Below are 13793 nucleotides of genomic sequence, written 5' to 3'. Positions count from 1 at the left end.
GAGTGTTTCGTGCAAAAGCTGTGGTATATGTAATATCATTTTTACAACCTGTATGCCAAAACAATTACTTTTGTTATACATGAAATTGAAATTTATTTTTTTTATTTGTGATAACAACGGTGTTTCTGTCAAGTAAGCAGTCGTAAATGTAATTTTTATATTAGTTCAAAAAACAAGTCAATTTCCTTTAAGGTTGTCCTTATTGGTAACTATTTACTTAAATATATACTCCGTTTTATGTATTTCTCACCTGGACATTTTGCTGTAGAACATGAAATTGTTTCCGAGTTGATTCCTTGGCAAACTGTTCCGTTATTTTCCGGAGAAGGATTTGTACAGGATCTAGTCCTAATAAGGTCCTCATTACTGCAAGTTTCTGGACAATCACTCCAGACTGACCATTCGGTCCATCCACCATTAACTTAAATAGAAAATATGCTAGTATCCAATAAGTTATATTTCTATATTTACGGTTGAAATTGAAACGACTAACTCCCAATAAAACAGTGGCATGGAACTCACAAAGTATTGTCTTAAAGCACGCCTGCCTATGAGTACTTTATGGAGTGTTTCGTGCAATAGCTGTGGTATTTGTTATATCATTTTTACAACATGTATGCCAAAACAAACTATTTTATTATACATGAAATTGAAATTTTTATTTTTTTTGATTTGTGATAACAACGGGATTCTGTCAAGTAAGCAGTCGTAAATGTTATTTTCATATTTGTTTAAAAAAAGTCTATTTCCTTTCAGGTTGACCTTATTCGTAACTATTTACATAAACATACACTCCGTTTTATGTATTTCTTACCTGGACATTTTGCTGTAGAACATGAAATTGTTTCCGAGGTGTTTCCTTGGCAAACTGTTCCGTTATTTTCCGGAGAAGGATTTGTACAGGATCTAGTCCTAATAAGGTCCTCATCACTGCAAGTTTCTGGACAATCACTCCAGACTGACCATTCGGTCCATCCACCATTCACTTAAATAGAAAATATATCCAATACGTTATATTTCTATTTTTAAGGTTGCAATTGAACGACCAACTCCAAATAAAACAGTGGAATGGAACTCACAAAGTATTGTCTTCAAGAATGCCTGCCTATGAGTACTTTATGGAGTGTTTCGTGCAATAGCTGTGGTATAGGTAATATCATTTTTACAACCTGTATGCCAAAACAATTATTTTGTTATACATGCAATTGAAATTTTTTTTTTTTGCTTTGTGATAACAACAGGATTCTGTCAAGTTAGCAGTCGTAAATGTAATTTTCATATTTGTTAAAAAAAAACAAGTCTATTTCCTTTAAGTTTGTCCTTATTGGTAACTATTTACTTAAATATACACTCCATTTTATGTATTTCTTACCTGGACATTTTGCTGTAGAACATGAAATTGTTTCCGAGTTGATTCCTTGGCAAACTGTTCCGTTATTTTCCGGAGAAGGATTTGTACAGGATCTAGTCCTAAAAAGGTCCTCATCACTGCAAGTATCTGGACAATCACTCCAGACTGACCATTCGGTCCATCCACCATTCACTTAAATAGAAAATATATCCAATACGTTATATTTCTATTTTTAAGGTTGAAATTGAAACGACTAACTCCAAATAATGGAACTCACAAAGTATTGTCTATAAGCACGCCTGCCTATGAGTACTTTATGGAGTGTTTCGTGCAAAAGCTGTGGTATATGTAATATCATTTTTACAACCTTTATGCCAAAACAATTACTTTTTTTATACATGAAATTGAAATTTCTTTTTTTAATTTGTGATAACAACGGGATTCTGTCAAGTAAGCAGTCGTAAATGTAATTTTCATATTTAAAAAAAAAACAAGTCTATTTCCTTTAAGGTTGTCCTTATTGGTAACTATTTACTTAAACATACACTCCGTTTTATGTATTTCTTACCTGGACATTTTGCTGTAGAACATGAAATTGTTTCCGAGGTGTTTCCTTGGCAAACTGTTCCGTTATTTTCTGGAGAAGGATTTGTACAGGATCTAGTCCTAATAAGGTCCTCATCACTGCAAGTTTCTGGACAATCACTCCAGACTGACCATTCGGTCCATCCACCATTCACTAAAATAGAAAATATATCCAATATGTTATATTTCTATTTTTAAGGTTGAAATTGAAACGACTAACTCCAGTTAAAACAGTGGAATGGAACTCACAAAGTGTTGTCTTAAAACACGCCTGCCTATGAGTACTTTATGGAGTGTTTCGTGCAAAAGCTGTGGTATATGTAATATCATTTTTACAACCTGTATGCCAAAACAATTACTTTTGTTATACATGAAATTGAAATTTCTTTTTTTGATTTGTGATAACAACGGGATTCTGTCAAGTTAGCAGTCGTAAATGTAATTTTCATATTTGTTAAAAAAAACAAGTCTATTTCCTTTAAGGTTGTGCTTATTGGTAACTATTTACTTAAATATACACTCCGTTTTATGTATTTCTTACCTGGACATTTTGCTGTAGAACATGAAATTGTTTCCGAGTTGATTCCTTGGCAAACTGTTCCGTTATTTTCCGGAGAAGGATTTGTACAGGATCTAGTCCTAATAAGGTCCTCATCACTGCAAGTATCTGGACAATCACTCCAGACTGACCATTCGGTCCATCCACCATTCACTTAAATAGAAAATATATCCAATACGTAATATTTCTATTTTTAAGGTTGAAATTGAACGACTAACTCCAAATAAAACATTGGCATGGAACTCACAAAGTATTGTCTTCAAGAATGCCTGCCTATGAGTACTTTATGGAGTGTTTCGTGCAATAGCTGAGGTATAGGTTATACCATTTTTACAACCTTTATGCCAAAACAATTATTTTGTTATACATGAAATTGAAATTTCTTTTTTTAATTTGTGATAACAACGAGATTCTGTCAAGTTAGCAGTCGTAAATGTAATTTTCATATTTGTTAAAAAACCAAGTCTATTTCTTTTAAGGTTGTCCTTATTGGTAACTATTTACTTAAACATACACTCCGTTTTATGTATTTCTTACCTGGACATTTTGCTGTAGAACATGAAATTGTTTCCGAGGTGTTTCCTTGGCAAACTGTTCCGTTATTTTCCGGAGAAGGATTTGTACAGGATCTAGTCCTAATAAGGTCCTCATCACTGCAAGTTTCTGGACAATCACTCCAGACTGACCATTCGGTCCAACCACCATTAACTTAAATAGAAAATATATCCAATAAGTAATATTTCTATATTTACGGTTGAAATTGAAACGACTAACTCCCAATAAGACAGTGACATGGAACTCACAAAGTATTGTCTTAAGCACGCCTGCTGATGAGTACTTTATTGAGTGTTTCGAGCAATAGCTGTGATATTTGTAATATCATTTTTACAACCTGTATGCCAAAACAATTACTTTTGTTATACATGAAATTGAAATATTTTTTTCTGATTTGTGATAACAACGGGATTCTGTCAAGTAAGCAGTCGTTAATGTTATTTTCATATTTGTTAAAAAAGCAAGTCTATTTCCTTTAAGGTTGTCCTTATTGGTAACTATTTACCCAAATATACACTCCGTTTTATGTATTTCTTACCTGGACACTTTGCTGTAGAACATGAAATTGTTTCCGAGGTGTTTCCTTGGCAAACTGTTCCGTTATTTTCCGGAGAAGGATTTGTACAGGATCTAGTCCTAAAAAGGTCCTCATCACTGCAAGTATCTGGACAATCACTCCAGATTGACCATTCGGTCCATCCACCATTCACTTAAATAGAAAATATATCCAATACGTTATATTTCTATATTAAAGGTTGAAATTGAACGACTAACTCCAAATAAAACAGTGGCATGGAACTCACAAAGTATTGTCTTAAAGCACGCCTGCCTATGAGTACTTTATGGAGTGTTTCGTGCAATAGCTGAGGTATAGGTAATATCATTTTTACAACCTTTATGCCAAAACAATTATTTTGTTATACATGAAATTGAAATTTCTTTTTTTAATTTGTGATAACAACGAGATTCTGTCAAGTTAGCAGTCGTAAATGTAATTTTCATATTTGTTAAAAAAACAAGTCTATTTCTTTTCAGGTTGTCCTTATTGGTAACTATTTACTTAAACATACACTCCGTTTTATGTATTTCTTACCTGGACATTTTGCTGTAGAACATGAAATTGTTTCCGAGATGTTTCCTTGGCAAACTGTTCCGTTATTTTTTGGTGAAGGATTTGTACAGGATCTAGTCCTAATAAGGTCCTCATCACTGCAAGTTTCTGGACAATCACTCCAGACTGACCATTCGGTCCATCCACCATTCACTTAAATAGAAAATATATCCAATAAGTTATATTTCTATTTTTAAGGTTGAAATTGAAACGACTAACTCCAGATAAAACAGTGGCATGGAACTCACACAGTATCGTCTTTAAGCACGCCTGCTGATGAGTACTTTTTTTTAGTGTTTGGTGCAACAGCTGTGGTATATGTAATATCAGTTTTACAACCTGTATGCCAAAACAATTACTTTTTTTTATACATGAAATTGAAATTTCTTTTTTTAATTTGTGATAACAACGGGATTCTGTCAAGTTAGCAGTCGTAAATGTAATTTTCATATTTGTTGAAAAAACAAGTCTGTTTGCTTGGTGGTTGTCCTTATTGGTAACTATTTACTTAAACATACACTCCGTTTTATGTATTTTTTACCTGGACATTTTGCAGTGTAACATGAAATTGTTTCCGTGTTGCTTCCATGACAAACTGTTCCGTTATTTTCCGGAGAAGGATTTGTACAGGATCTAGTCCTAATAAGGTCCTCATCACCGCAAGTATCTGGACAATCACTCCAGACTGACCATTCTGTCCAACCACCATTGACTTAAGTACAAAATATATCTAATAATTACCATTTGCAGTTTAACGATTTGCTCCCTATGAACCTGTGGCATTTAGCTCACAAAACTTTTGTCTCTTCGTACGCCTGTAGATGCGTTCTTAAATAATGTTTAATACAAAAGCTGCTGAACACAAAATCGTAATTGTGCTACCTTTATAACAAAAGCATAACTTCTGTCTATAAAAGTAATAAAAAATCATATTTCTATACTGTGATACCTTTCTGATATTTATATAAATACTAGTAAGAAGATGTGGTATGAGTGCCAATGAGACAACTCTCCATTTAAGTCACAATGTATAAAAAGTTAACAATTATAAGTAAAATTACGTCTTTTAACACAGAGCCTTGGCTCACACCGACCATCACACTGTTGAGGGCCCCAAAATGACTAGTGTGAAATAATTAAAGCAGGAAAACCAACGGTCTAATTTATATGAAAAACGAGAATTGAGAAACACTTTTGAACCACACCATCAAACGACAACCACAGAACAACATGCCCCATACTTAGGACAGATGCATACTCATGCAGCTATTTAAAAATTTTAACAAGGCCACCCTTCATCCTAACCTGAAACAGTAGTGTAACATTACAACACAAAAAGACACACTATAAAATATCCATTGAAATACGATTAAGTTTGATGTATGATACAATTTTAAGGGCATACGATACAGTTTTGATCCCATAATGAAATTTTGATGAAAATTTACAATTAGGCTATTTTTTACCTGCTTAAATCAAATATGTAATAAAAAATGTACCTTCGTGTGCTACTTTTTGAGTAAAATGAGGTCGAAATTTCAGATATTTGCTCAAAATTCGGATTTGTGGACGTATTTTTCCTTCCGACAGAAATGCATAACTTTAGTGTTTTAAGAGATAAACACAAGCTGTTTTTTGTTAAATTATTAATAATTTCTCTTTTTTTTAAGTATTTTATAAATTTATGAAATTTTTTGTTTAGAATTACTAAAATTTATCAAATGTTCATAAATGTAGAAAAAAACGTCATTTTTTGCTGTATATTTATCAAATTTTAAAAAATTGCATTATTGACTTTTTCAAGAAAATTGGTACAAATAATCTTCATATGTAATCAAACCGAATGTCATTTTAAAAAAGGGGTGCCCATGAACTCGTTTAAAAGTTAAATCAGTTTGAATGATAAAAATCAGTCGAAAAATGCATCTTTTCCCGATATGTCACAGTTTGACGTCGCGAAAATAACATTTTACGTTAGCAACGTCATTACCTCCCCTGTAACTATATCGTATGCCCTTACGCTTGTCCATACTAAACAAACTATTTCTTAAACAACACCTCTGTGTTATGGATATCTAACCTGGGCATTTTGCTGTAGTACATGAAATTGTTTCCGAGGTGTGTCCTTGACAAACTGTTCCGTTATTTTCTGGAGAAGGATTTGTACAGGATCTAGTCCTAATAAGGTCTTCATCACTGCAAGTATCTGGACAATCTCTCCAGACTGACCATTCGGTCCATCCTCCATTAACTTAAATAGAAAAATATATTTCATAAGTTCTATTTATATATTTAATGACTAACTCTCGATAGACCAGTGACAAAAAGCTAAAAACGTATCGTCTTTAAGCACGCCTGGTGACATGTACTTTATCTAGTGTGCAAAACAAAAGCTGTGGTATATGTAATCTCATATTTACAAATTTGATAAATAAAGAATGACTTCTATTTATAAATGAAATTGAAAATTATTTTCAATTTGTAATTACTGGGAGATTGTGTAAACCTAGCAGTCGTGAATGTTAGTTTGCAACATATTTTTTGTTGAAACTTCGTTAAAACTCTGTTTTTGCATAACGCTTGTACTTACTAATAATTATCTTATTAAACAAAAATTAGGTTTATTAATATCATACCTGGGCATTTTGCAGTATCACATGAAATTGTTTCCGAAGTGTTTCCTTGACAAACTGTTCCGTTATTTTCTGGAGAAGGACTTGTACAGGATCTAGTCCTAATAAGGTCCTCATCACTGCAGGTATCTGGACAATCACTCCAGACTGACCATTCTGTCCATCCACCATTAACTTAAGTAGAAAATATATCAAATAAGTTGTTTTTATATTCTTAAGGTTGCAATTGAAACGATTTACTCCTGATGAACCAGTGACATATAGCTCACAATCTTTCATTTTATGAAATTCTTAATTCAAAACCGTGATACCAAAAGAATTACTTTTATTTCAATATAAAACTGACAAAAATATTTTAGAACTTGTAATTACTGAGGGAGTTTTAAATCTATCTGTCGTGAATATGATTTTACAACATGTTTTGAATTTCGAAATTTGTTACAAAAAACTCTCTTTTTGCATTAGCTTGTCGTTACATATAACTATTGAATTAAACAAGCACTCTTTTTTATGTATTTCTTACCTGGGCAATTTGCAGTGTAACATGAAATTGTTTCCGATGTGTTTCCTTGGCAAACTGTTCCGTTATTTTCAGGAGAAGGATTTGTGCAGGATCTAGTCCTGATAAGGTCCTCATCACTGCAAGTTTCTGGACAATCGCTCCAGACTGACCATTCGGTCCATCCACCATTCACTTAAATAGAAAATATATCCATAAGTTATATTTCTATGTTTAAGGTTGAAATGGAAACGACTAACTCCCGATAAACAGTGTCATGGAACTCACAAAGTATCGTCCTTAAGCACGCCTGCTGATGAGTACTTTATTGAGTGTTTCGTGCAATAGCTGTGGTATATGTTATATCATTTTTACAAATTGTATGCCAAAACAATTATTTTTTTTTTATACATGAAATTGAAATTTCTTTTTTTAATTTGTGATAACAACGGGATTCTGTCAAGTTAGCAGTCGTAAATGTAATTTTCATATTTGTTAAAATAACAAGTCTATTTGCTTTAAGGGTGTCCTTATTGGTAACTTTTTACTTAAACATACACTCCGTTTTATGTATTTCTTACCTGGACATTTTGCAGTGTAACATGAAATTGTTTCCGTGGTGCTTCCTTGACAAACTGTTCCGTTATTTTCTGGAGAAGGATTTGTACAGGATCTAGTCCTAATAAGGTCCTCATCACCGCAAGTATCTGGACAATCACTCCAGACTGACCATTCTGTCCAACCACCATTGACTTAAGTACAAAATATATCTAATAATTACCATTTGCAGTTTAACGATTTGCTCCCTATGAACCTGTGGCATTTAGCTCACAAAACTTTTGTCTCTTCGTACGCCTGTAGATGCGTTCTTAAATAATGTTTAATACAAAAGCTGCTGAACACAAAATCGTAATTGTGCTACCTTTATAACAAAAGCATAACTTCTGTCTATAAAAGTAATAAAAAATCATATTTCTATACTGTGATACCTTTCTGATATTAATATAAATACTAGTAAGAAGATGTGGTATGAGTGCCAATGAGACAACTCTCCATTTAAGTCACAATGTATAAAAAGTTAACAATTATAAGTAAAATTACGTCTTTTAACACAGAGCCTTGGCTCACACCGACCATCACACTGTTGAGGGCCCCAAAATGACTAGTGTGAAATAATTAAAGCAGGAAAACCAACGGTCTAATTTATATGAAAAACGAGAATTGAGAAACACTTTTGAACCACACCATCAAACGACAACCACAGAACAACATGCCCCATACTTAGGACAGATGCATACTCATGCAGCTATTTAAAAATTTTAACAAGGCCACCCTTCATCCTAACCTGAAACAGTAGTGTAACATTACAACACAAAAAGACACACTATAAAATATCCATTGAAATACGAATAAGTTTGATGTATGATACAATTTTAAGGGCATACGATACAGTTTTGATCCCATAATGAAATTTTGATGAAAATTTGCAAATAGGCTATTTTTTACCTGCTTAAATCAAATATGTAATAAAAAATGTACCTTCGTGTGCTACTTTTTGAGTAAAATGAGGTCGAAATTTCAGATATTTGCTCAAAATTCGGATTTGTGGACGTATTTTTCCTTCCGACAGAAATGCATAACTTTAGTGTTTTAAGAGATAAACACAAGCTGTTTTTTGTTAAATTATTAATAATTTCTCTTTTTTTTAAGTATTTTATAAATTTATGAAATTTTTTGTTTAGAATTACTAAAATTTATCAAATGTTCATAAATGTAGAAAAAAACGTCATTTTTTGCTGTATATTTATCAAATTTTAAAAAATTGCATTATTGACTTTTTCAAGAAAATTGGTACAAATAATCTTCATATGTAATCAAACCGAATGTCATTTTAAAAAAGAGGTGCCCATGAACTCGTTTAAAAGTTAAATCAGTTTGAATGATAAAAATCAGTCGAAAAATGCATCTTTTCCCGATATGTCACAGTTTGACGTCGCGAAAATAACATTTTACGTTAGCAACGTCATTACCTCCCCTGTAACTATATCGTATGCCCTTACGCTTGTCCATACTAAACAAACTATTTCTTAAACAACACCTCTGTGTTATGGATATCTAACCTGGGCATTTTGCTGTAGTACATGAAATTGTTTCCGAGGTGTGTCCTTGACAAACTGTTCCGTTATTTTCTGGAGAAGGATTTGTACAGGATCTAGTCCTAATAAGGTCTTCATCACTGCAAGTATCTGGACAATCACTCCAGACTGACCATTCGGTCCATCCTCCATTAACTTAAATAGAAAAATATATTTCATAAGTTCTATTTATATATTTAATGATGCAATTATAATGACTAACTCTCGATAGACCAGTGACAAAAAGCTAAAAACGTATCGTCTTTAAGCACGCCTGGTGACATGTACTTTGTCTAGTGTGCAACACAAAAGCTGTGGTATATGTAATCTCATATTTACAAATTTGATAAATAAAGAATGACTTCTATTTATAAATGAAATTGAAAATTATTTTCAATTTGTAATTACTGGGAGATTGTGTAAACCTAGCAGTCGTGAATGTTAGTTTGCAACATATTTTTTGTTGAAACTTCGTTAAAACTCTGTTTTTGCATAACGCTTGTACTTACTAATAATTATTTTATTAAACAAAAATTAGGTTTATTAATATCATACCTGGGCATTTTGCAGTATCACATGAAATTGTTTCCGAAGTGTTTCCTTGACAAACTGTTCCGTTATTTTCTGGAGAAGGACTTGTACAGGATCTAGTCCTAATAAGGTCCTCATCACTGCAGGTATCTGGACAATCACTCCAGACTGACCATTCTGTCCATCCACCATTAACTTAAGTAGAAAATATATCAAATAAGTTGTTTTTATATTCTTAAGGTTGCAATTGAAACGATTTACTCCCGATGAACCAGTGACATATAGCTCACAATCTTTCATTTTATGAAATTCTTAATTCAAAACCGTGATACCAAAAGAATTACTTTTATTTCAATATAAAACTGACAAAAATATTTTAGAACTTGTAATTACTGAGGGAGTTTTAAATCTATCTGTCGTGAATATGATTTTACAACATGTTTTGAATTTCGAAATTTGTTACAAAAAACTCTCTTTTTGCATTAGCTTGTCGTTACATATAACTATTGAATTAAACAAGCACTCTTTTTTATGTATTTCTTACCTGGGCAATTTGCAGTGTAACATGAAATTGTTTCCGATGTGTTTCCTTGGCAAACTGTTCCGTTATTTTCAGGAGAAGGATTTGTGCAGGATCTAGTCCTGATAAGGTCCTCATCACTGCAAGTTTCTGGACAATCGCTCCAGACTGACCATTCGGTCCATCCACCATTCACTTAAATAGAAAATATATCCATAAGTTATATTTCTATGTTTAAGGTTGAAATGGAAACGACTAACTCCCGATAAACAGTGTCATGGAACTCACAAAGTATCGTCCTTAAGCACGCCTGCTGATGAGTACTTTATTGAGTGTTTCGTGCAATAGCTGTGGTATATGTTATATCATTTTTACAAATTGTATGCCAAAACAATTATTTTTTTTTATACATGAAATTGAAATTTCTTTTTTTAATTTGTGATAACAACGGGATTCTGTCAAGTTAGCAGTCGTAAATGTAATTTTCATATTTGTTAAAATAACAAGTCTATTTGCTTTAAGGGTGTCCTTATTGGTTACTTTTTACTTAAACATACACTCCGTTTTATGTATTTCTTACCTGGACATTTTGCAGTGTAACATGAAATTGTTTCCGTGGTGCTTCCTTGACAAACTGTTCCGTTATTTTCTGGAGAAGGATTTGTACAGGATCTAGTCCTAATAAGTTCCTCATCACTGCAAGTTTCTGGACAATCACTCCAGACTGACCATTCTGTCCACCCACCATTAACTTAAGTAGAATATATATATATATATATATATTTAAAGGGCCCCAAAATGACTAATGTGAAATGATTAAAACAGGAAAACCATCGGTCTAATCTATATGAAAAACACTTTTGAACCACACCATCAAACGACAACCACAGAACAACATGCTCCTGACTTAGGACAGATGAATACAAATGCAGCGAATTTAAACGTTTTAACAATTGCATACCTTCACCCTAACCTGAAACAGTAGTGTAACATTACAACACAAAAAGACACACTATAAAATATCCATTGAAATACGAATTAGTTTGATCTATGATACAATATTAAGCTTGTCCATACTAAAAAAAATATTTTCTTGAACAACACCTCTGTGCTATGGATATCTTACCTGGGCATTTTGCTGTAGAACATGAAATTGTTTCCGAGGTGTGTCCTTGGCAAACTGTTCCGGTATTTTCTGGAGAAGGATTTGTGCAGGATCTAGTCCTAATAAGGTCCTCATCGCTGCAAGTTTCTGGACAATCACTCCAGACTGTCCATTCTGTCCATCCTCCATCAACTTTAGATAAATATATCTTTAATACATTGTATTCGTATTTTTAGGTTTACATGTATTTTGTAAACGTTTTTTTTTTTTTTTATATTGAGTACATAATGCTATGAAGAAAACCTAAATCAAAAACATAAATGTCACACAATTGGTCTTTGAAACAGCAATTTTATATTGGCGGGTAATCAGCATCACAAATGATTATAATTGTATGGGAAGGCTGTCATTCTCCTTAGCTGATTCTGGTGAACTTATTTGTAACTATACACTGAAACGACATTGTAAAATACGCATGCTGCCAAAGAATAAACATTTGGCTGTATTTTAGTATGTCTTATCTATACATAAGATGAACGTTAACATATTATTTCTTACGATTTTCACATCTGTCACCGAAGTAATTCCCGGTACATCTACAACAGGCTGATGACCCGGATGAATCACAACTTCCACCATTTTGACAATTAACACCGTCACATAGTTGTATGCCTGGACAATAAAACAATAATTATTGATACTGTGATACTACTCGTATCGTTAAAAGTCGCTAATTTGCAATTCAAAAACTGGAATAATAGATTTAATAATGAAACGCTTATTACAGTGGCTTTCAGTACAAATGCGTTTTATAATTTTTACTTCGTTTTTTATATACATTTGATATCATTATTTGTTCAATATTTAACTTTAAAGGTTCACATTCACAAATAGTATTAAACAAAATCAAAGTTACTAAATAGTATATCATAAAAACAAATATACATACTAAACGGTAATCCAAGTGACGCTCTGCTGTTTGACATATAATGTGACGTCATGAATCCACCACATCCACCCATGTGCATTTCCCAGTCAAAGTAGAAATCAGTATCCATATAGTTGTTCATTGGCAATACTTCAGAGTTAACCATCCACCCCTTCATGAAGTCATTTGTATAACCCAGCCTTCCAGGTGATGTATTGTTTGGATTATAATAAAATGTGATATAACTGTTCGGATTGGCATCACAATTTTTGAAAGTGAAGTCCGTTCCAGCTGCGCGGTACCCTTGTGTTTTTTTGTTTCTCACTAAACTCTCAGGTAAAAAGCCGAGGAATAAGTACGGTTGTAAAGCTGCGTTCCGGCTTTCTGGTCCCTGATACGATGTATGATTGTTGTAGCCAAAATATAAAGTCGACAAGCTTTGGAATGTAGACAAGTTTTCTACGATAACTTCTCGCTGTTCGCCATTGCTATGTCTAAGGCGAATTTTGGCAAAATCTCGAGTGGTATACAACAAGCTAATGTCTAGTTCTGTATCATATGTCTCCTTAGAGATGTACGTGTAGCCAAAGTTACTTTCGAATGAACAATAAACGTTGATTGCGTTCCCATCGTGATGAATGACGTAATTTCCGTTTGAGTTCCGATTGTCGGCCAAGTATATGTCTTTGCAAGAACCTATCCAAAACAAAGATTTCACAGATAAGATTATTATTATTATTCACATAGTTCTACAGTTTGTAAAATACAATATTTCTTTTCGAATATGTCTGTAGACCTTTTAATGAATACTTGTATTGCATCATTGTAGCATTGTAATTCATTTATGAAATTTTATCATGCAGGTTTTGACCATTTATTTTTTATTTCATTAATGTTTCGTGATGTCAAGGATATTAGCTATCTCTAAATAAAAGAACATTACCATACAATTAATATAGGATTAAACGACTTTTTAAAGGAATATATTGGTGTATAAACTCGACCAATTTACTCACAAACAAATAAAAGTCCTTCGTGATATGTTTGTGAGTGACTTGGTCCGGTTTAAACACCAATAAATTCCTTTAAAAAGGCATTATATCCTTATTATTCTTTAAAATTGGAGATAAGGAATTTATTTTTCTACACTCGTAATTTCTTTCACACATAATTTGTATATTTGTGTCATTGAATTAGCCTCGCGCACGAATATATTTGTTGGTTAACGCAAAAATATGTATTCCATGAAATTTGCTATCTGATAAAATATAAACTTCAAAA

The 13793-nt window shown here is 32.7% G+C and overlaps 2 protein-coding genes across 2 annotated transcripts in view; both read right to left on the bottom strand.

Annotated features, from left to right (window-relative positions):
- The window catches only part of LOC127719407 (SCO-spondin-like), a 30078-nt gene extending 19418 nt beyond the window's left edge, over positions 1–10660 (bottom strand). Inside the window, exons 1-7 of the mRNA XM_052225510.1 lie at positions 10504–10660; positions 9984–10154; positions 9414–9584; positions 4703–4873; positions 1373–1543; positions 815–985; positions 251–421 (exon numbers count right to left, since the gene is read on the bottom strand). The gene's annotated coding sequence lies outside the window, so the exon portion shown is untranslated. The remainder of the gene's footprint in view (positions 1–250; positions 422–814; positions 986–1372; positions 1544–4702; positions 4874–9413; positions 9585–9983; positions 10155–10503) is intronic.
- Positions 10661–10804: 144 nt separating this feature from the next.
- Positions 10805–12612, bottom strand: LOC127720758 (netrin receptor UNC5B-a-like). Its single transcript, XM_052227511.1, has 5 exons — positions 12534–12612; positions 12143–12256; positions 11606–11776; positions 11060–11230; positions 10805–10827 (listed from the first exon to the last, which is right to left on the bottom strand). The coding sequence occupies exons 1-5, from the start codon at positions 12610–12612 to the stop codon at positions 10805–10807; spliced, it is 558 nt and encodes a 185-aa protein (XP_052083471.1).
- Positions 12613–13793: the final 1181 nt, after the last annotated feature.

This window comes from Mytilus californianus, unplaced genomic scaffold (assembly GCF_021869535.1).
Source record: "Mytilus californianus isolate M0D057914Y unplaced genomic scaffold, xbMytCali1.0.p SCAF_11, whole genome shotgun sequence".
In the NCBI taxonomy this organism is placed as follows: Eukaryota; Metazoa; Mollusca; class Bivalvia; order Mytilida; family Mytilidae; genus Mytilus; species Mytilus californianus.
This window is presented reverse-complemented; position numbering and strand designations above follow the sequence as displayed.